The sequence below is a fragment of the Oculina patagonica genome, chromosome 13 (assembly GCF_052425735.1).
Source record: "Oculina patagonica isolate OP01 chromosome 13, crgOcupat, whole genome shotgun sequence".
NCBI classification, from domain to species: domain Eukaryota; kingdom Metazoa; phylum Cnidaria; class Anthozoa; order Scleractinia; family Oculinidae; genus Oculina; species Oculina patagonica.
This window is the reverse complement of record NC_135770.1, coordinates 32,155,948-32,180,278: the sequence shown is the minus strand read 5'-3', so window position 1 is coordinate 32,180,278 and position 24,331 is coordinate 32,155,948. Positions and strand designations below refer to the sequence as shown.

The 24,331-nt window shown below is 38.5% G+C and overlaps 3 protein-coding genes and 1 long non-coding RNA gene across 5 annotated transcripts in view; 3 read left to right on the top strand and 1 right to left on the bottom strand.

Annotated features, from left to right (window-relative positions):
- LOC144635250 (uncharacterized) overlaps positions 1-971 on the top strand; it is a 91,281-nt gene extending 90,310 nt beyond the window's left edge. For both annotated transcript variants that reach the window (XM_078494350.1, XM_078494351.1), the window contains one exon: positions 171-971. In XM_078494350.1, the coding sequence (XP_078350476.1) occupies positions 171-806 (636 nt within the window). In that variant the 3' untranslated portion in view covers positions 807-971. The remainder of the gene's footprint in view (positions 1-170) is intronic.
- Positions 972-12,562: 11,591 nt separating this feature from the next.
- Positions 12,563-20,506, top strand: LOC144635702 (uncharacterized). Its single transcript, XR_013567395.1, has 3 exons — positions 12,563-12,849; positions 19,150-19,200; positions 20,187-20,506. It is a non-coding gene; the product is annotated as an uncharacterized LOC144635702 (long non-coding RNA).
- LOC144635701 (uncharacterized) lies at positions 15,762-16,836 on the bottom strand. The gene has a single exon (XM_078494782.1). It carries the CDS (start codon positions 16,798-16,800, stop codon positions 15,805-15,807), a length of 996 nt encoding a protein of 331 aa, XP_078350908.1. The 5' UTR covers positions 16,801-16,836; the 3' UTR covers positions 15,762-15,804.
- Positions 17,518-19,038, top strand: LOC144635591 (uncharacterized). Its single transcript, XM_078494681.1, has one exon. The coding sequence runs from the start codon at positions 17,518-17,520 to the stop codon at positions 18,607-18,609; it is 1,092 nt and encodes a 363-aa protein (XP_078350807.1). The 3' UTR covers positions 18,610-19,038.
- Positions 20,507-24,331: the final 3,825 nt, after the last annotated feature.

Sequence of the window (24,331 nt, the reverse complement as noted above, 5' to 3'; positions counted from 1 at the left end):
TATCTAGTTTCTGTCCCTTTTAGTCTCCTCTAAAAGAGACTGCTTAGATCATTCTCTTCTCAGTCAAGAGACAAGAATTGTGTTGTTCTTTATTTTTTTTCTGGATGAAGCTTTGTACTGTCTTAGTTTATAATATTATTAAATTAGATCTCAACAACCTCATTTCACAGGAGAAAGTAATTTACCATCAGACCATGACTCCTTCTTGGCTTGAGGCTCATGCGTCCTACATCAACAGTTATAGTACGATCACCACTGAACAGCTCACGTTCAATGTAGGTCGATCAAAAGATCGCGCCGCTCTCCTTAAAGTACCCATGATTCCTGCTAATGTCTTGCAAAATTCCACCCAGTTAACAGTTAAAATTGTGGTTTCCAGTGATGTTGATATTGGAACAAATGAGGACAGCGATCCCAAATATGGCATGTCTGACGGGATAAGAATTGTTGGCTTTGAGATTGTGGACAAAGAGACTTACACGCGTGACCGCGGCCCCATGACCCCCTGTTTTGGATTTGAAGGGTTTTCTGGTACCCATATAACTGGATACAGAGAGATCAGCTACTCCTCGCCCATACCAAGCGACAAGATCTATCCCGGCCAGTTTGTCATCACTCTCAAGTTGGATGCACATGAAAACTGGGGCTCGTGCTACACTGCGCTTGACGGAGGATATGTGAAGACCGCTGGCTTCAACAACCGACTGGTGCTCAGCAACGGACTCACTCTTGAGGTTTACAAAGACGCCAATGATGAGAGGGCTGGGATAAAGTTCATCGAAGTCACTGTCGTAAAAAATGTTTAGTGTGAACAATCAGCTTGTCAAGATCCATTAAACAGCTAGCTCAGTATGCACACAATCATAAGCAGTTTGGCAAGTAAGGGAATCTATTTATTTGTGGCTAAACTAAATAAAAAAGAAACTGATAAACTACAGCATTGAATACTAGCAACAACAGCTTCGAATTCAGTGGAAGGTTTAGAGATGTCTTTGAGGATGTCACGTTATTGTATCATGTTGTTTTTAATGCAGTTTATGTAATTTTTGCTTGCTGAAATAAAACAAGTGTTTTTTTTTTATTGATATTGCAAAACATTTACTTACAATATTTACAAGGACACAGTACCTACAAGACTTACAAGACGTTTATAGTACAATAATTATTATGTTAATAGTACATTTATACAGTGCAGTGCTTACAAACTTTTGAAAAGCGTTAGTTTAGAAGGACACAAAAAAAAATTAAATAAATAAACGAAAAAAAAAAACGATCAAGAAAAAAAAAGAGACAAACATCGAAATATAGGTAAACTAAGTTAAATAAAATATAAAGCAAATACATAAAGTGATTTGAGCATGGTTTTTTTTTTCCTCAAAATTTACGCGGAAAGGATCGCTGTGTTATAATGTGAGAGGAAAAGGGGAAAGCTTTTTATCTCCGGAGAGGTGTTGCGTGTTTTGCATATCCATACAAAATATCTAGCGACCAAAAAGTAGAAGTTTAGTTTATTGTCATCGTTTGGCTTAAGCCCAAGTGCAATATATGCCGACAAATTGAAAGCTTCCGAAAGTTCTCCACGATTAATTATCCATTGTTTAAATTCTTGCCAAAAAAGGTTGGAAATATCGCAAGTCCAAAATAAGTGGATGAGAGTCTCTTTATCTTTTTTACAAAAAGTGCACTGCTCGTTATCCCTGAGGTTTATTTTGGTAAGAAAAATGTTGGTCGCTAGTCTTCTGTGTAGTAGCTTAAATTGGAACACAATTAATTTGGAGATTTTGGTGCATAGAAAGGGTGTTTTGTAAACTGCCTTCCAGTCGATATCATCTGGTGTTTCAGATATACATTGTGTGGCCCATTTTCTTTGGACCTCAACTGGGCTCCTTTGTTTTTTGCTCGTAAGGATTTTATACGTTAGTCTGTTTGGTTTTGACGTCTTTTGAAAGGTCTCAAAAGTAGATTCGTAGGCAGTGTTGCAGTTGTTAAAGTTTGCTCCGTTGCTTTTTTGTAAGGCCTTAACAGCTGATAAGATGCCTTGAAAAGTAAGAAAGTTTGTTTTTATGTTGTAAAGCTCTGTGAAATCAGAGAATGATAAGAAGCTGTTCGCATCATTCATTAAATGACCCACTTTTTTAACTCCCTTTACAGACCATGAACGGTAGTATATGGGTTTGTTTCCAACACGTATAAGAGAGTTATGCCATAGACTTTGCGCCTTTAGCTGATCGATAGAGGAAATGCTAGTTTCAAGTGAGATTTCTGCCCAGATGTGGAGTATTTCTGAAGTAAAGCTGTCTGTTGTTTTGATAATTTTTAACAGATCTTGCTTATTGAGGTTGCCACGAAAAAGTTCGACACCACCGAAATTTCGTAATTCAGAATCGAGCAAAAGTTTCCATTTACCTTGATTTTCCGGATCTAGATATTTTTTTACCCAACTTGATTTAAGGGCTTTGTTGAAAAGTTTGATGTCAATCATCTTAAGCCCTCCATTCTTGTAATCGTTGATCATTATATCACGCTTTATCTTGTCTCCCTTGCCATCCCATAGAAAATTGAAGAAAATGTTATTTATTTCTGCTATAGCGCTATGGTTGGATGGCAGAGGGGACAAGATGTAGACCAGTTGAGAAGCAATAAGGCTTTTTAGGACTGATTTTGCCTAGTAGGGATGAACGGCGCAGTTCCCAGCAGCTTAAGCTATTTCTGATTTTGGTTAGTTTTTCGCTGTAATTAGCTTCTATGGTGGTTTCGGGGTTGGTGGAGAGCCATACCCCTAAAGCCTTAACCTTATCTCTTACCCATTTAAACTCTTTCTGAGGACAGAGATGTGTTTCTTTTCCAATATTGGCACCGATCCACAAAGCTTCAGTTTTCTTGCTATTCAATCGAAGACCAGAAATCTCGCTGAAGAGGTCTAATATTTGTAAAGAGGTTGTTAGAGAGGCGGATGATCCATCCAAAACAAGGGTAGTGTCATCTGCGTATTGACTAATCTTTACTTCTTGTTCGTTTATTGTTATGCCCTTAATATTTTTATTTTTCCTTATTGTTTCGGCTAATATTTCTACACCGAGAATAAATAAATATGGAGACAGAGGGCAACCCTGTCTTACCCCCCTTTCAAGTTTGAAAAAATTGCTAGACCAGCCGTTATTGAGAATACAGCTTTCTGTGTTATGGTAAAAGAGCCTGATCCAGTTTATAGCAGATTGTCCAAAGTTGTAATACTGTAAAGTTTTTTGTAGGAAAGACCACTCTACCGTGTCAAAGGCCTTTTCAAAGTCAAGAAAGAGTAGGAGCCCTGGTATGTTCTTTGCGGCTGTATGCTTTATAATGCCATCAATAAGTCGAATATTTTCTCCAATAAATCTGCCTTTAAGAAAGCCGGTTTGATCATGGCTAATGATATTTGGGATAACCTGCTTGAATCTGTTAGCAATAGCTTTAGCTGCTATTTTGTAATCGCAGTTAAGGAGAGATATCGGGCGCCAGTTTTTTATTAAGTTGAGTTCTGCATCTTTTTTTTGGTATGAGTTTTATGATACCTCTCCTTTGAGTTACTGAAAGCTGCCCAATACGGTAGGCGTAGTTTATCGAATTTAAGAAGAGGTCGGAGATATCATTCCAAAAGACTTTGTAAAATTCGGCTGGTAAACCGTCAGAGCCCGGGGTCTTGTTGCATTCCATGTCCTTTAGTGCTTTTAGACATTCCGCTTTATTTAGTAAACCTTCACAACCTTTTTGTTCAGTTAGGTTTAGTTTTTTTTCCGTTTGAGAACCAAAGAAGATGCTATTTGTCAGTTCATTTTGAGAACAATTGTTTGAACTGTAAAGGCGTTTGTAGAAGTTCTCGCACTCGTTCAGAATTTCTTTGTCTGTGCTGACAAAGTTTTCGTTATCCAGTTTTAATTGGCTTATTGTCCCTTGTTTATAATGGCGTTTTTCTAGGTTTAGAAAGTATTTTGTATTCTTTTCACCTTCATTGTGCCATCGGCATCTAGCTCGCAAGATTGAACCTTTTGTTCGGTGTTCAATTATTTTTTCTAATTCTAATTTTTTTGAGTCTAAAGCGTGCAGCGTGTCTTCCTTATCCTTGTCCTCGATATTGCTGGATTCAACGAAGCGTTGCAGATTATTAATTTCCTTTTCAAGTTCTTCTTCATGCCGTGACACTTTTGCCTTTTGAATTGTTGAATATTTTAGAGACTGTTCTCTAATTTTTAGTTTTATCATTTCCCACATAAGGGCATCGTCGACAAAACAATCATTTTTGTAATTTTCGTGAGTATCTTTGATTGTATCTCGTATTTGGTTTATATAATCAATTTCTGATAGAAGCGAGGTATTAAGTTTCCAAAAGCTCGGGCCTCTCTCATTAGAGTGGGTGGCAATTATAATTTCTATTAAAGAGTGGTCTGTTTTGTATCCGGTGGCGATATTAGCTGATTTAACATTACACATTAAGCTTTGCGTGACAAGAAAGAGATCCAAACGGCATTGAATTTCTGGGCGTTTGCGCCGCCACGTATATCTGCGCTTGTCCGGGTTTAGGATTCGCCATGCGTCCACTAAATCAAGTTCGGCACAAAGCTCTTTTAGAGCTTTAACCGATTTTGTATGTGTTCTAGCGAGTCCGCCCTTTTTATCTACATCCAGGTTCAAAACCAAATTGAAGTCCCCTCCAATTATTACATCATCGCACTCAAAGTCATTAAGATGGTCAAAAAAATTCGAAAAGAAGTCAGGATCGTCCTCATTAGGCGCGTAGAGTGTGGCTATGGTTACACATTTTTTATCTGTTGTGATATCGCAGATAATAAATCTACCATTGGGATCCACGTATGTTCGTTCGAGTTGAAAAGCAAAGTTGTTGTTGAATAGAATAGCGACGCCTCCTTTAGCACTGGTGCAGCAGCTAAAAATTTTTTTGTATCCCCATTCAGCAGACCAAACAGGGATTGTGAATTCTGAGCAGTGCACTTCTTGAAGCATGTAAATTGAAAACTTTTTCCTTCTGAGCCAATTAAACATTTCTCTTCTTTTTAGTCTATCCCCGAGTCCTCTCACATTAAGAGAACCTATTTTAAGATCCGTAAATAAAACATCGGAGAAAACATTGAAAAAAAAACCATGCAGAAAAAGTAAACTAATGTTGTTGTGGTTATTATAGCAGAACATGATGTTTGTGTTTTTAAAACAAGCGAAACACATACAAAGAAAAAAAAAGGCGACAAAAAAAGCACACGTAAAAACGTTCCATTGTCAGTTCGAGTCCCAGCAGAGTTGACTGTCGTAATCATAATAATAGGTAGATGGGTCAACTCATTAGTCCTTGCGATCAATTTGCATAGGCTTTTTTGTAAAAAATAAAGTTACATAGAGAGAAAGAGGAAAGGAGAAAAATTATTTTAAGTAGGCAGGGATACTCTTATAATCATATTTCACGTTATTAATTACAAGATATCGTCCAACCACCTTCGCGTTTGGATGCTGTTGGGTTTCCCTTGCCTTCATCATCGCTTTAATTAATACTTTTCTTTCATCTTGTATCGCCTTCGCAAAATCTTCGGTTATGTACGCACCAGGGTAATTTTCTGATCGCTTTATCTTACCTCGGTTTTTCCAAATTTCGTTTCTGTCTTCACGGCTGATGAATCGGGCGATGATGGGTCTACATCTCCCCCCCGTTGTCGATTTTCTTCCCCACTCTGTGCACTGCATGGAAATTGATGTTCGACGCATCCATGCCCATTTCGTTCTGGATTACACCACAAATCAGAGCTTTGCAATCTTCACCTTCGTACTCTGTGATATTGTTGAAACGTAAGTTTTCTCGTCGGGTGTACTGTTCTAGCTTGATGTTTTCTTCTACTGCGGATTCCAATTTCTTTTCGAGCTGAGCTACTTTCAAGCTGAGATCTTCCAGCCCATCCTTCATTTCCTTCGTGTTTTCCTTCGCCTTTTCCTTCAGCGTGTCCACCTCGCTTTGTGTAAAACTCACGCTTTCTTTCAACGATGTTACTTCGCTTCTCATCTCTTCAATCTCATGTTTGAGTTCTTGTCTGAGTTTGTCGAAGTCGGCACGTAAGCTGGCGAAACCGGCTTCCATCGCTTTGATCAAAGCATCGATAGAGCTTTTGATATTTTCTTGGTCTCCTTCTTCGTTCATCATGTCGGACTCGCTTTGAGTCGAAGAGTTTGATCCTCTCTGTTTTCTTTTTTTGTTTCTCTTATTTGCCATAAATTAGATATTTTGCATTTCTTGAAACTTGAACTAAGTAGTCGGAAATTGATTTAACTGCTACTTGCTTCGAGAACTGACATGAGCGCCCATACTTCGCGGAGCGTTAGAGATTTCGTCCGTACGCCATGCTGCCGCATGCGCTCCAATATAACAAGTGTTACAAAAATGTGAAATGCCTGACGAATTTTTCTCGTTCCACCTTTGAATCATTTATCACACAGCACGCCATTCGGAAAATAACGTTCGTCCCCTCCCCCCTTATAAAGAAGCTATCTGCTACAAGGATATCAGCTAAGAAGCAGATCCTTGAAAGTAACGACACTTGTCTTTCTGCTAAACTACTGAAAATGTGAGAAACAGATACTTGACCTTGCATGGCATCCTTTTCCAAAGTTAAATATAATTATAATCATTTCATCGGGCATTTTCATCGGGCATTTCATCAATATTCAACCAAACGCTGCCAAACTTTACGACTTTATCTAAAATTTATCTGGGAATAAGTTGGTAGGATAGGTTGCTGTGTCAGGAACTTGACGTCAGAATGGCAACGGCATTATGACAGGCATGTTTTCCCAAATTTGTAATTTTCGTGTTTCTATTAATGAGAAATAACTTTAATGCAATTATTTTCACCTTTTTACGGATTTTAAACACAGTTTCATTGATTTTGAGTACATTGCAGTAATTTTGGCCGGTTTTCTTACGTTTTAGACAATTTCGAAATCCAACATGGCGGATCCAAAATGGCGGCTGTTTTGACATTATGATGTAATAGTCACGTGATGTAACGTCACCTTCCCACGTGACTTATACCAAAAGTTAGATTTTCGGACATACTATATATCCCGCAAGTTTCATTGTGATTGCTTTTATATTCTGGAAGTTACGGACGGGAGGGGGATTCCCCCCCCCTCCCCTAGTCTGAAAAGATCCAAAAAAGCGCGGTCTGAATAGGGTTAACCCAGGGGCGGGGCAGAACACTCTGCGACGCCTGGCACATTTTTGTATCTGAATCTTCCAAAAAAAATGACGTCACATCCGGTCAAAAATCGGCGCGGCGCTCGTTTCTGCAAAGTTGAAAAGTGAAGTTTCGGTCGAGTGTGATTTCTTCGTATTTGTGAGCCAACACTTTCATGGTATTTTATTATGAGGATATCAGCAAGTCGCAGAGACATTGTTTCGACTTCATGAACAAAGATTTTGGCAAGAGATAAACGTTTAGTATCAATTTGTAGGGGGAAAAAAGAGAGCGAAGTGCCATATCATGGCGGATATTTCACACCTTGAAAACGAGTGGCGTTCCAACTTTTGGCTCTAGTAATTCCTGATGCATCGATAACATCATGTTTTCTAGCCTATTATCTCAACAACATCATGGATGAAATACTGGTGTTCATAGATTGCAGTGTTAAGTAGTAGAAGTCATTAACCCTCGCCGTAAAGTTATAGAAGTGGATGGATAATCTTTATTTAAAAACACGGTCAAATTCATCAGCTACAATACAACAATCTAATTATGAATATATATATACAAGAAAGGGGGGAAATATAAAAAATATATGTACAAATATAAAAAGCTGCTTTCCACGAATGCCGTGCCCTAGAGTACTCGTTCAATTAGTTTTTTTCAATTGCCCAAGGGACTCTGCTTGTCTTACGTTAAAGACGCTGTCACTACGTTTAAGTCGCTGTCACTAGAGTGTTGTTATTCGTCCTCGTGTGTTCAGTCCAAGAGGGAAGCTAAATCCCATGCTGAAGGTTCGTGTTTTATTTTTCTGTCTTTCTTGCTGAATTTCGTTGTTTCTAGAAAGAAACACCTCATGTCCATTAGGGTTTGGGGGATATCAGCCACATTTTTGTGCCGTGATGATGAATTCATTTACTTTTTATAATCAACATTTCAGTATTATGTAAAAAGCAGGAAGCAATCCTGATCTTCTCCAGGGGTAAGGCCAAGTCTCCTGATTTATATTTTCTTCAACGGCCAATCCCCTTTACTCCCTAGAACTACACTTTCCTTGATTTTCTCATTAATTGGCCCATTATAATTACCCTGAGCTGATTAGTAGAAGGAACTTATATCCTGCTCTTCTCAGTGTAGTTCAATTAGTTTGAATCATTCAACTGCAATTAGTAGAGTGCTTAACAATTATTCTGCGAAATCGCGCACAATATATATCGTCCCATGCTTAGCCGACAAGGCCGAAGGCCGAGTTGGCTAAAATCAGTCGATATTACGCAAGATTGAGCAGGATAATTGTTTTATTATTCAACAAATTGTGTCTTTTTCAGCTAGAAAAAACTGGGTGGTACAGCATTTCCAAATTTTTGGACAAATCTTGACAAGCTATGTATCTCGCAGGATATATGTCATGTACGGATGACAGATAACAATCACATTTTGACCATATTTGGGCAGCGCACCCATTTGTTGAATAATAACGTAGATTATTATCCAACTGCAATCAGTAGAATACAAATAATGCAAGAAACAAGTACCAATATGCCATGATATAGATATAGTTCAGTTAGTTTAGTTGTCATGGAAACAAAAGCACATCCCTTTCTTATTTGTTGTTTGTGTGGTCTGAGATCAGTTGGATAATAAATCTCATATTACACAGAAGCATTTACTGTTGTATGGTTTTGTTTCTTTTAACTCACCCTGCAGGCTCATCAAAATACAGCACTGTTGAAACGACTCTCAAAAGCAAATGAACTTTAATGCAGAAAAAAACTAAACTAGAACTGAGTTGAAATTTACATATGCGCAGTCTCATAGGACAAAGAATATTAATTAGTTCCTCAGATCAGAGTTATTTAACTCCCAAGAGGTTAATTACATAATAAGCACAACTTTAAAAAATACAACTTGCACTTTAACTGGCTAATAGGTTGTAAATTTAAAATGTAATTTATTTACTCGTGTAACACAGAAGAGCTCTTAGGAGCTCATTAGGATGTGTACGTGCATCGAAGAACGAATTAGAATTTGTTTTTGTTTTTTTCTAAAGGGAGGATAACTGGAGAACCCAGAGAAACTCCCTTGGAGCAATGGTGGAAACCAACAGTCAACCCTCATATATATGCCATTAGGCCATGATCAAACCCAGGCCACATTGGTGGGAGGTAAGCGCTCTTACCACTGCACCACCCCAGCTCCCTGATATATGCAGGGGTACAAATATCCCTTGGTGCGTTTGTATACTCTTGAAGCCCAGTTTAGTATACAGGTTTCCTGTATAAAGGTACCCTGGTACCTCATATTCCTTACTCCTTAGTCCAAGAGAAACAAACACAGTTCAAAGAAGAAAAATGTTGGATAATAAAAATTAGAAACCTATCAGGTGATTCAAAATGCAGACTGCCTACCTAAACTGGACTTGATAGATGTAGCCTTTACTTATTCCTGAGAAAAAACTGTAAAGCTTAAAACTCACTTCAATCAGCACTTTTTTAAAAACAACAACAACAACCTTACCTCTACAGTCTACAGTTTGAAATGCATGCTGCCAGACTAAAAAAATTAGTTCTTAGCTTAATCTTTAACTAAATTGTGAGTTCTCAGGAATAAGGTTATTTATAGTTTTTTGGGTTAATATGTAATTTTTCTGTTTTAACAAGAGTGGGGCAAGAAAAAAATCTCCTTTATCTTCCGCATACCTGTCTGATAGACTAAATTTCGAAAAGAAACTGGAAGAACTGAAGAAAATTCTTAACTCTTGGAGAAGAAGAAAACTAACCTTGCTTGGGAAAATTAACATTGTCAAAACATTGGGATTGTCCAAGTTAATCTACAACGCTTTGGTTCTAACATTGCCTTTAAACTTCTCCAAAAAGGTCGATAAGGTAACATTCGACTTATGGGATAACAAACCACATAAGATAAAAAAGAACACTTTAATCGGAGACAAAAGCAATGGCGGTTTAAAAATGACAGAGTTCGACTCTATAAATAAAGCCCTGAAAGCTTCGTGGGTGAGAAGATTTAGTGCCAATGTTGACGCGCCGTGGAAAATCATCCCAAATTACTCGACAGAACACTTAGGTGGTTTCAAGTTTCTACTATCTTGCAATTACAAAACCAATGAACTTACATTAAATAACACCCCTTCTTTTTATACAGAAATTCTCAATTGTTGGGAAATGATAAAAAAATTCAAATTCGAAACAGATCAAGACAAAATGGATCCGTACGATGTCACAATTTGGAACAACCCCAACATAAAAATTGCAACAAAGCCGGTTTTTTTACAAGTCGTGGTACTAGGCAGTTGTACAAAACGTTAAACACCTCTTAGTTGATACCAGAGAAAAATTTCTATCGTATCACCAATTCATCAATCGATTTAACCTAAGGACAAATTTCACTAAATATTACGGACTTCTTAGCGCAATCAAAAGCAAATGGAAAATTCCGTCAATCCAAAATCAGAGACAATCGCGACAACAAAGCTGGTATGACACTGACGAAAATCTTTCCAATGCTGCTCTGCATAATATAATTATTGAAAATAAATTCCAACCACCAACTAATGAAAACCGAATCATCAGCTATGGATTGGATGACACTGATATGCAAACAATATACAATTGGCCTTTTTCTACAACTAAGAATACAAAGTTAATAATGTTCCAATTTAAGATTAATCACAATATTCTATATACGAAAGACAAACTTAAAAAAGCAAATCTTGCATCTGACGATTTATGTCATTTATGTAAAAAACGAAGACATACAACCGAGCACATGCTTGTAAAATGTTCTCACGCAACCTTATTCTGGAGCGAATTTCTTGATTGGTGGTCAAAAACCACCAACGAAAATATTCACTTAACTGACTTTATATGACTTTATGGACCTGTTAACTCATTTAAATACCATCAATCGCTTAGCTTGGCTTTGTTAGTGGCAAAGTATTTTATCTACAAATGCAACTTGGTTGAAGATTCCTTGAATTTTTCACTATTTAAACTACAGTTTCGAGAAATCATAATGACGGAAAGATACATTGCAATTAAGGACAAAACTGTCAAGCCGTTTAATGACAAATGGCATTGCTTTATCGCGAAAAACTTTATCCCAGCAATCTTTGCCACTACCAACGTCTCCGAAATCTAGTCTAATACAGTAATAATTATAGTCATAATTCTTTTACCTACCTATGTAGTTTTTTTAATAGCGCCTAGCATTTATTTGTTTTTCCGTTTATTTCGATGTTATATTGTTTACATCTTGAATGCATTTGAATGTACTTATTTTTGCTTTTTTGCTTTCCTGTATATAGTTTTTCTTTTTTTTTTTATTTATCACTTGTATTGTATGTTATGTTTGTTTATTCAATAAAGCATTAAAAAAAATACCTGTCTGATGTTCTAACCATTGAGATACATTACAAGGAGACTTGTGGCGAACTAGGCCATTTTTCTAGGTTTATTTCTTTGCTTTTGGGAGCAAAGAAAGAGATGCCAGAAGGGGGAGGCAATGGGGTGGAAATAGATGATTGGGAAATTTACATCATGTTTTTTTGTGAGTGAAAATACAAATCTTCTGTGTTAATCCTTAAGTGTCTTTTCTTTACAATATTCTCTACATTATATCAGTCATCAAACCCTCATTATAATGTAATAAAACATTAAAAAACATTCTGAAGTGGGCTTTTTTTTCATTATCTGAAATTTATTTTGAATGCAAATATATGTTTGATTAACAACAATATGAGTAAAAGACTGATAAAGTAGAAGTTCTTGTTAGATGTGGGTCTATATATCTAAGCATGATGCCTAGCACACCTCTTATAGCGGAGCTCCCGCGGCGCCGAAGGCGCCGGAGCGGAGCATCCATAGGCAGGCAAATGGTATCCTATCGAACCGAGAAATTTTGGTTGTCGCGTACGTCCGTACGTATGTACGCACGGATTAGGCCTGGGAACGAGCTAGGCTCCGGTGGCAACCCGCGTCTTTTGGCGGGAAAAATCATTACTAATAGACATGATTGGAAGTATTGGACGTCTTTGTTATGGCCAATTGACAGCTGTCAAAACAACGTTTCCGCTGACCAGAATTATACATGACCCTATCGCGGGCTCAGATGTAGAACACATCGAGGTTGAATGTTTTTTTAAAGTTGACCGCTGACCAAGTGACGTTTCACTATTGAATCGCGGGCGCAAGTACTTTTCTGGCTGGAATTACATGAAGCGGGAAGTGAAATTGGGGAGGTCCGCTGGTTGCTGTCGGCTCGGCTAAAAATTTATAAGCTTATTTTGAACTTATGGCCATTCTGGTTAACAACGGCAAGGTTAACAGCAGAATTTTGAATATGGTTCAGAGTTAAAAGTCAGGAAACAAACTCACAACATGCCGATTTACCGAGCGTACGAATGAGTTCACCGAGAGGGCTCCGCGATTGAAAAGCACACGACAGTTTATTACAGATAAATTATTTCTGGATGTACATGTATTCCTCGTTTATCCCGGGATAGCAGCCAAAGAAAAACGGATTGTGACCGATCGAAATGGACGTAAATCTTCCAAGCTACTTGTTGAGTTTAAAGCAAAGACGGTCAAAGACAAAATCCCGTTACGAAAACAAGGTAAGCTAAGCTTATTATTGATGTTCCTTTTTTAACAGATTAGAAAAGTTTCTGTTATTTAGATTAACAAGCATTCCATCTAATAGCGCTCGTTCGTGTAATCGGTATGTCAGAACAAGGGCATACAAACTTATTGAAATTCGTTTTGTCTTAAACACGAGTTGTATTCAAAGCAGACAGCTTCTACTGCGATAAATTTGTTCATCCTGTTATTAAATCACCGAAGTAGGAGGAACACAGCACTTTAAAACGTTGGAAAGAGCAAATTTCCAGTTACACAGTGAGTTACACTACAAGATCAAAATTTATATGAGTTTTTGCAAATTTGTAAGAATGTGTTCGAGTCAGATACAATAGGGGACATTGCTAGCTGACAGCCTTAGCGAAATATAGTTTTCTCAATGACCTACATGTATGTACTATTTTTTAATGAGAACTTTGCTTAGTTTTCCTTATTTTAGTGAGTGAAAATGTTTTGTGAAAGTTTTGTAACAGCCGTTCTGGGAATAAATTGATAATTTTATTCATATTTTTCTAGGCGTAGACAATCGATAAACCGATAATCGATAACAATCCATAGCAATCGATATCAATCTTCGTATTGTTTTACTTAATACTAACGCCATCTAATATCTTTAAGGTAATTCCCTAGAAATAGAACTGCTCATAGATTTCCAACTAAACTTTGCCAGTTGTTTGTTTACCTTAAGGGAAGTTAAATTTTGAAGTAAAAAATGGGCGTCACCGTATTCGTTTAGGAGCAGGAAGACCTTGTATTTACCATATAATTCCTTATATTTCCTTTGCGAGTACTGCTGAAAGTGCACCTTTTCGGTGATAATGTATTATTCTGCCATAGAAATTGATCTGTATTCATTTTATAGAAAGAATTGGATCGCTACTTTCGAACTACTGTAAGAGAAAAAAATGATAGGTCACCGAACTCGTTTACGAGAAAATGATGATTTCTCTCTCTCGCGAGCCAAGCCGCATAGAAAGAAGCCGCCATTTCGTTTATGTGCGCGTGCTAATTACGCGTAAAATTCTGCGCAGTAAGGATGCGCAATGCAATACTAGGAAATCACCTTAAAACGAATATACATTTACACCTCCAGGGGCTCCTTAGGATTAGTGATTGTTATTGACTACTGTCGATTGCTACTACCGAAACAGGTAGAGCGCGAATTCAAAAACATTCGTAATGGTTGTTTTTGGCGCCAAACGGCAATGATCTGCATCACGTGGCTGTGCTTGTCAAATGAAAAAGGTGAACGTACACAGTCACATTCCTGAACGTTTCATTCAACATTTGATGAAGCTTTCGATGATGGCGTTCTCTGTAAACAGCAAATGCAGGACATTTATATTAGGAAAACCAATCGATGACAGCCTAAGAGGCAGTGTAATCGACACGATTATTGCTGATGGTGGCCCGAGGAACACATACTACCGAAACAGGTATAGCGCGAATTCAAAAACATTCGTAACGGTTGTTTTTAGCGCGAACCACGAAGTCAGAACGCAAAGGAATGTAACCACGTGCGTTTACCTTTTTCATTTGACAAGCAAAGCCACGTGATGCAGATCGTTGCCGTTTGGCGCTGAAAACAACCGTTACGCATGTTTTTAAATTTGCGCTCTATCTGTTTCAGTAGTATCGATTTTTATCGATTTTCTCAATCGATAACAATTGATAATAATTTTTTCTGTGAGTTCTATTGTTATCGATTACCGATTATCAATTTGTGATTGATATCAATAGATATCGATTGTATCGACAGATTTGAGATATCGATTTCTATCGATTGACTACGCCTGGATTCTTATAAATTACAATAAAGAAAAAAGCACAGATTCTAATTTGTTATGTGTAAGATCATGAACTTTTTTTGTTATAACAACCAAATTGATCAGTTATAATATAGGATAAGGACTTGGAAAAAAATTCCAGTTAGCCCTGTGGTCAATAAGCAGCTCTCAAATTTTGCTGGCCTAGAACAGTGCATGTGACACTGTGTATTAGTAAACTTGTGACTGTATAATTAACTTGTAGTCAGATGATCATGACATGCCTGGGCCTTTACCCATTATGCAAGCAGGCATGTAACATTAATTGCTTGACAGGGAAATCTACTTGCCCCGAACATCCGGAGGGGAATTGTGGCTATTAGTATTGCTATCTTGACGGTTGTGACTGGTACAATTTTTTAATCCTTTCAAAGTTTTCCAGCCTAAAGCAGTGACTAATCAGATATTTTTGCCTGAATTATTTTTTCTACAAGAGTAGCAGGTTAGTTTTCGATCCTGAAACAAAAAAAAAAAGTTTAAAATGTGCCTGTCTGCGATGAGGAAAATATCATTTAAAGCAAATTTAAAATACATGTACATTCAAATGTACATCAAGGTTTACGAGGTTAATTGAGTGACCGGTATTTATGGAGGTTGTAAGAGGCAGTTTGAGTTTATCATTAATTTCATAAAAAATGTTGTTGTTAATCATCGTGGTAGAGTACAATATAAATAAAGTATTTTTCGTTTGTCTCACGACGTAGTGTCACTTGTGATGTAGATCGAGACGTTTCGACTGCACACTGCTAGTCTTCATCAGGCGATAAGGTCGACTGGTTGTGCGTGAACTTATAAAGCACGCTGCTGCGCTGTGATTGGTGCATTTAGATCCTCGCTGTTTCTGTGTCCTGTTGTTCCCTCAGCGGTGCGCTGTCGTACAGTTCTCCTGTTGTTGTGTTTTTTGATCGTGGGCATCCATGCTTCAGGAATTTCAATTCCATTATCCCTGTTGATATTATTAGGGTGAAGTCTTATGTGAATTGCCTCTTTGACCCTGCGTGTGTACCAGTGTGGTTCACGATCAATAAACTTTACCTCATTCCAAAGCGGGTAGTGTCCGGTGTTTTGGGTGTGCTCTGAACCGGCGGAGGTCTGGATACGGGCGAGTCAGATGTCCCGGTCGTGTTCTTTGATTCTGTCTTGCATAGGTCTTCCAGTCTCGCCGATGTAAACTTTGCCGCACTCACAGGGAATTCTGTAAACAACGCCATCTTGTTTAGTCGGATCAACGGCGTCTTTCGGCCGTACTAGGTGTGATCTTAATGTAGTTTCCGACTTGAAAACAGCGCGTACGCCTTGTTGTTGTAGGCAGCGTCTAAGTTGTTCGGAAAGACCTTTGACATAGGGTAGAACCGCAGTAGATTTAAACTCGGTCGTAGGCTCAGCACTGGTGCTCGGCTTTCTGGTCTTGGTGATCTTCTGCAAGAAAGAAAAAGGATAACCATTAGAAACAAGAACAGATGACAGATGTTTTTTCTCCTTGGATATAACAGATGGTTTTGTTACGAGGCGTTTAGCACGATCGTAAAGACAATTAGCAATACCGCGTTTTACTGATTGAGGGTGGTGTGAATCATACGCTAAGTATTGATCAGTGTGTGTTGGTTTTCTATATACGCTGGTGGTGAGCCGGCCGTCTGGTTCTCTCGAAACTGTGGTGTCGAGGAAGGCAATTTTGCAGTCATTCTCTGTTTCCATGGTGAAGCGGATGGAAGGCTGCTGGTTGTTGAGATGTTGTAAGAAGCTGTCGACTCTTCCGCGATCCAAGATGGTGAAGGTATCGTCCACGTAGCGTTTCCATATCTTAGGCTTGTAGGATGATGAAGTTATTGCCTGCTCCTCAAAGCTCTCCATGTAGAGATTAGCAACAACAGCGGAAACCGGACTTCCCATGGCTGCGCCTTCCTGTTGTTCGTAAATTGATCCGTTATACTGGAAGTATGTGGATCTCAATACGAAATTCAGGAGGTCAGCGATCTGAGCAGGTGTTAGCGTTGTGCGATCGGCAAGGCTGGGATCGTTCTCTAGTTTCCGTAGCGCGGCTTGTACAGCGCCGTCGATAGGAACGTTTGTAAACAGCGACTCCACGTCAAAAGACACCATGATCTCGTTGTCTAGGATCGTCTCACTGTTGATGGTGGATACGAAGTGGGCTGAAAATCTGCGAAATCCGAGTTACCTGTTAAAGGAGACAATATGTTAGCTAGGTAGGCTGACAAATCATACGCAAAGGTGTTAACGCATGATACAATAGGTCTTAAAGGTACGTCGGCCTTGTGAATTTTTGGTAAACCGTAGATTCTTGGTGGCTGTTTGTGTCGAGGTCTGATCTTGTTGTAAACAGCCTCTGATAGATCTCCGCTTCGTTTCAGGGTTAGCAGCTTCTCGGTCAGCTTTCTGGTTAGACGGTCTGTCGAGTCTTCGTTCAGGAGCTAGTACGGTCCGTTCTCGATCAAGGTAGACATCTTAGTGTGGTAGGTCTCAGTGTCCAGGACTACGCTAGTACGCCCTTTGTCAGCTGGGAGAATCATGATGGAATCATCCTCCTTTAGGCTTTTAAGCCCGTCTCGCATTTCTTTCGTGATGTTAGGCTCTGGTGGTTCTGCCTGTTGAAGAATGTTGTTGACGGCTCTTCTGACAAGGTCTGCTTGCTCTGTGTTGAGTTGTCTGACAGTTGATTCGACACTGGCGATAATCTCCTTGGCAGGGATGTTCGTAGGAGTTACGGCGAAGTTCAGTCCTTTCCGCAACAGAGCTATCTCGGCGTCGCTGAGGGACCTAGAAGATAAATTAATAACCCAGTTAGTTTGGTCAACATACATGTCTCCTTTAACAGGTAACTCGGAATTCGCAGTGACCAATTCAGCCCACTTCGTATCCACCATCAACAGTGAGACGATCCTAGACAACGAGATCATGGTGTCTTTTGACGTGGAGTCGCTGTTTACAAACGTTCCTATCGACGGCGCTGTACAAGCCGCGCTACGGAAACTAGAGAACGATCCCAGCCTTGCCGATCGCACAACGCTAACACCTGCTCAGATCGCTGACCTCCTGAATTTCGTATTGAGATCCACATACTTCCAGTATAACGGATCAATTTACGAACAACAGGAAGGCGCAGCCATGGGAAGTCCGGTTTCCGCTGTTGTTGCTAATCTCTACATGGAGAGCTTTGAGGAGCAGGCAATAACTTCATCATCCTACAAGCCTAAGATATGGAAACGCTACGTGGACGATACCTTCACCATCTTGGATCGCGGAAGAGTCGACAGCTTCTTACAACATCTCAACAACCAGCAGCCTTCCATCCGCTTCACCATGGAAACAGAGAATGACTGCAAAATTGCCTTCCTCGACACCACAGTTTCGAGAGAACCAGACGGCCGGCTCACCACCAGCGTATATAGAAAACCAACACACACTGATCAATACTTAGCGTATGATTCACACCACCCTCAATCAGTAAAACGCGGTATTGCTAATTGTCTTTACGATCGTGCTAAACGCCTCGTAACAAAACCATCTGTTATATCCAAGGAGAAAAAACATCTGTCATCTGTTCTTGTTTCTAATGGTTATCCTTTTTCTTTCTTGCAGAAGATCACCAAGACCAGAAAGCCGAGCACCAGTGCTGAGCCTACGACCGAGTTTAAATCTACTGCGGTTCTACCCTATGTCAAAGGTCTTTCCGAACAACTTAGACGCTGCCTACAACAACAAGGCGTACGCGCTGTTTTCAAGTCGGAAACTACATTAAGATCACACCTAGTACAGCCGAAAGACGCCGTTGATCCGACTAAACAAGATGGCGTTGTTTACAGAATTCCCTGTGAGTGCGGCAAAGTTTACATCGGCGAGACTGGAAGACCTATGCAAGACAGAATCAAAGAACACGACCGGGACATCTGACTCGCCCGTATCCAGACCTCCGCCGGTTCAGAGCACACCCAAAACACCGGACACTACCCGCTTTGGAATGAGGTAAAGTTTATTGATCGTGAACCACACTGGTACACACGCAGGGTCAAAGAGGCAATTCACATAAGACTTCACCCTAATAATATCAACAGGGATAATGGAATTGAAATTCCTGAAGCATGGATGCCCACGATCAAAAAACACAACAACAGGAGAACTGTACGACAGCGCACCGCTGAGGGAACAACAGGACACAGAAACAGCGAGGATCTAAATGCACCAATCACAGCGCAGCAGCGTGCTTTATAAGTTCACGCACAACCAGTCGACCTTATCGCCTGATGAAGACTAGCAGTGTGCAGTCGAAACGTCTCGATCTACATCACAAGTGACACTACGTCGTGAGACAAACGAAAAATACTTTATTATTATTAATTTCATATAAGCAAATCTGTTGCATTTCTAAAACTTGCTATATTAGGATTTCCATACCTTTTATGGGTTTTTGATATGTGTACATTTTGTTTTTAGTGAGGGAAAACAGGAATTCAAGGGGTGCAGTTAATGTCTGTGGTGATGAAGGTAAGCATTACATTAGTGTCAGTTTATACCTTTATTTCTCTAAATGCTCTGTGACAGAGTTTAGTTTATGTGAATCTACATTAGTGCATGAAACTTGTTTTTTAAGTGTAAAATTTTGGGGTTTGAAAAATGATAAGTGTTTTAACTGCTTGGTAAGTTTATGTTTCCTTAAAATCGTGGTTCCTATTGAGAAATTTAATATACATGTACACAATTTACATGTAACAGCACATGTAAATATACATACAAAATGTAATGTTTTCATTGTTCAAGAAAAGAGGGGATGGGGGAGGGGTAGGAGGGCAAAAAACCCAACAAGATCTGCTACCTGACTCGACAAATTACTGGAATACTTGTAATTATTTTGTGGGAGAAGTGCAAATTGACCTGTTCAAATTCCGCCTAACCTTAATATCTACATGTAAGCTTAAGCCCGAACTTAACATAAATTGTCTTGTTGTGGTACTAGGCGAATAAAGAAATAGAATTTTAACTCAGCTGAAATTTCACATGAAAACAAAAAATTGATAAACTTTTAGAGCTGCTAAGGCCAGAAAAGCCAGTTGGGCTTGTTGATGAGCCAGCGTAGTGTTTTCTTAGCTACATCACTCAGAAAGGGGAGAATATGTAAGCTTTCGTGGAATTAATCACAGTGCTTTCAACAGCACCTGTCAGAAAGCAATATAAGAGTCTTACGTAAGACACCTCATTTAATAGGGAAATCATGAATTTTAGCCAGTGATTGACCTTAAAACACCCACCAAAGCTCATTCATATGCCAGGTCTTATTGATAGCACTATTTATGCCTTTAGTAGGTCAAAGGATTTTTTGGTTCTGAACATATCCCCCAACACAGTCCCTGGCCCAGGCAAAAATTGAAAAAATATATCTCTTTTTTATGCATCTGCAGAGTGTTTAAAATTATAAACATTCATTTGATGCCAATGTTCATCAACAAATCTTATGTCTTTTTTGCCTTTTTCAGGGTTAACACGAGTAGCAGAATTTCCACAGAGTTGCAGACACAGAAAGAGATAAATGAACAATCAGATTATTATATTTTATTCTTCATTGCATGTACAAATGTACTGTGTGTAGAATACAATTTATTTATAAGGACAGGTGTAATTTTAAAGTTAATGAAATAAAGCCAGATAAGGTACAATCATGTACATAAAAAAAATCATCCTGCTACCTAAACATTTAATTCCCAGTGCCCACACTGCAAAGAACAATAATTATGATAATGAGATACACATCTCATCAATCTCTTAATGCATGGTAAAATGGTAAAATGGCGTGGTAAATTTTTTGCCAAGCAATCTGTACCTGAGTTTAGAACTAACAAACAGTATTTATGCCTCTCCAGAATTTTTGCTAAGTTTACATGTAATTAAGCAAAGGGCAAAGGGACTCATATAAAGGAAAAAGGTGTTATCGTTTTGGGGACCCTATTTGGCAGAATGACAGAATGTCAATATTTTGTTTGCCACTACCTTTTACTCCAGTTTGCTAGCAGGAAGCTGTTATTTTTGGTGTTAGGGACCGGTCATTATTTATGTAGAGGGGGAGGGGGGAGGAAAAAAAGAAGGGGGGGTCAAGGCTATTTCAGAGTGGCAAGAGGGGGGGGCTAAAATTTTTTACAAAGAAGTTTAGGGGTATCAGCAGTTTGAGGTGGGTAAAACAGTTAAATAGAATAGTGCAAACACTATGAGTGAAACAGTGACGCTAAAATGTACAATTTTATGCTATAACTTCTATTGTTTTCTTTTGTTTAAACTCCACTATTATGTACAACTTTAGTGATTTGTATTTTACAGAAATACTGTTTGCACTCTAAACTCCATTGTTATCTCAAATTTTAGTTAAATAAAGAATCCAGACCTATCTGCTTTAATATCTGGTTTGACTGAAATTATTTCTTTTTACAAAATGATTATCACTGCAATAGCCCAAGAAGTAATAAAACATGATATAACAACAAGAAAGTAGTTCTTTTACAATTTAGGAAAGTCATTGGAAAAGAATTATATTTTGCATGGTTATTACATTTGTGTTCACCGTGAGAGCATAATTTGTAAAAACTATCACTTTTCCAAAGTTAAGGAGTTAATAATTGAGGTATGTTTACTATACACATAACTCATCCAAAATTTGCCCTATAACTGGAAGAGTATCCATAGCAAAGAAGCCTTGGCTGACTAAGTGTTGATCCAGCCTTTGTGCATTAGAACAAGTGTGCAATTAAGATTGTATGTAACATGCATTTAATAATTACTTAAGGCATATAAAGGGAGATATGAGGTGAGGGGGGGGGGGTCATCACGTAAATATTGAATAAAGAAGGGGGGGTCACTTGCTACTTACATGGCCTGGAAGGGGGGCCTTACAGAACATTTTGATCTTTTCAACATATTTTTCCTTCCCCCCTCCCTCTACATAAATAATGACCGGTCCCTTAGGGAATAATAAGACTGTCATTGTCACCATTCAATCGTATAGGGCCCCCATTTGGGGGAGGAGGGAAGCTACATGCAAAACTTTCCAGTTGTATGCTATGTATAGCTGTAACATACCAGTTATGATGGGGGTATGGATATGTTCTAGAGCAACCCTTTCTTTGTTCTTGTTTAACGTTGAGAATTGCGAGTGTATCTATAGAACCAAGGTTATGCATAGACTACTTATGATATTTTTGATTGATCGATTTTTTAACTCTTATTTGGTGCTGTTGTTCATGGTGAAAAGGGATACGTATCATATATAAAGAAAATAACATGAATAAAAAACAGTCTAAAAAATTATTAAGGGGAAATAACTGGGGAGCTCCGCTTTTAGGCTTGCCTAAATCTATATATTATATTATCTTAGCTAAATTGTTATTTGAGCAGACAACCACTTAGTTCAGATTCACTGAACTGGTGCCCTTGCCATCATCTCCTCCTCCTCTTTTTCCGTGATTTTAACTGAAAATAAAATAAAGGATTAAATGGCACAATGGCCATGTTGATTTAAGACAATTAAAAATATTGGCAAAACTGAATATTAAATGAATTTTATAATAGCACTGGCACATTTCTCTGGGTGAACAAATAAAACTTCAATGACAGTAGGCTACCTATTAATGTGGATTCTAGCACAAATTCTTAACATTTATATGCATAAAATACTCCTGTGGAATTCAGTGACGGAGAAATGTAGACATTATGAAAGAAAATGTACCTCCAAAACAACACATTTTTAATGATCATTTGCAAGAGATGATCCTCTGTTCTCATTTGGAATTTCTTTAAACCAATAAGCAGGGCCGTAGCCAGACTTTTGACATAGAGGAGGCAAAAGTTGTGAGTGTCGAAGACACGAGCAGTTAGCAAGGTCTGGAAAAAGTTTAGAAGCTCTGAGACACTATTTTTAGCATTTGTCGTGTGGTATTTCTTCAGAAAAATCATTCAGGTACAATTGGGAATTATATATTTTCCCACCTGAAAGTTTTTTTATTATTTTATTTTGGGTTTAAATATAGACGAGGCAAGTGCCTCGTCTTGCCCCTTGCTAGTTACGGCCAAGCAATAAGGTGATGAAAAAGAACACTTAATTTTCTTTGGCAAGATCAAAAGATAAATTTTGCAGCTGATTGGAAAAAATCATCATTTTTTAACGAATGAATACAAAATTATGGGCTGTTTGGATGTCATATTCTGTTGGATGATTGGAATGAAGTGTTGTGGGAGAACACTGTGATGCCTGGCATATCCACATTTTGTAGGTGGGGGAAGTGAGGACTGAAATTGAATTAGGGCTTCATTTTGTGATACATTTGGTTAATGATAGTTTGTTTCAACGTTATTTACATCAACAAAACCTTCATAGAATTGTGTCAGGGGGTATTTAGCACTGATGAAAATGAAGTTAAGCACAGGTGCAATAAAACTGCAGAGAAGAAGCTTGTTAATGACTGTTAGGTTCTTTCACCCCTTTTGGCTGGACTTTGAGCTCTAAGCTCTAAGGGTGCTTTTTTTACCCACAATCCTGGAATAAGAAGTGTGTTGGTACAGAATGATGGGAATAACTCAGATTGCCTGCATTAAAAAACGCCCATGTAGTCAAGATGATATTACGGTCCTGGCACGAGTAAACATTGTGTAACAAATGGTGGCGGCTGTCATCGCAGCCATTATTATTGGAGCAATTTTTCTACTTAATAAAGAGGAGAACGAAATTATGGAGTCTAGCGGACCTTCCAAATGTTCTGGCAGTGTTATTCACAAAGAAGAGGAGAAACATTGCTCAAATCACAGGATATGCCGTCCCCCATCTTGGATTTACATTCGCAGCATTCTGTTCTTTCTGCGCCTGGGAGGAGAATGGACAGAATGGCATTATGACCACTCCGGAATAGGAATGCAGAATAGAAAATTGCATGCATTTCACTTTCTGGCCATTCTCATTCCAGAATTGTAAATAAAAAAATGTGCCCTAAGTTTCATCGTGGTTGACTCAAACCAGCTCTTCACAGGGTGCAGAGAATCAATTTCAGTGACCTTTGTGCATTTTTTAATTTTGTTTTGTATCTGGACTTTGAGAAATTCTGGGGCGATATGAAACTTACATGTACTTCATGCAACTGCAGACTCTTTTTTATGATTTTTTTTTCCTGAAGCTTGACTGAAATCTCAGACACTGACTTGAATATTCAAGCTATCCAATGAGGGCAAAAAGATTAATTCATACCAGAGGAAGAGTTTTTGACCAGTGAGATTACATTTTGAACAATAAAGGTTTCTTTCTACCTTATTATAGGAAATTAACGCGTCATGAAATTGACGCGAATTTCAAAAATTCGTGTTAATTTAAGTCGCACTAATTTTCGTTAACGTTAATTTCTGAGACGTTAATTAAATGGAGCGTTAATTTCCATGACCTTAATTTCCATTATTTTGGCCCCAATTTCTCGATACAGTCCAGACCTTCTTGACTTCTAGAAAAAGGCATATTTTCATCAGGGTGGAAAACTGCCGGTATCACTGAAACTGTGAAGAACGCTCGAGACGGTCAGATTTCTTCACTTGGCCCCCACGTTTAGGATTATACGCCTAGTAATGAAATAAACTTGTTCCTGTTGTTTCAACA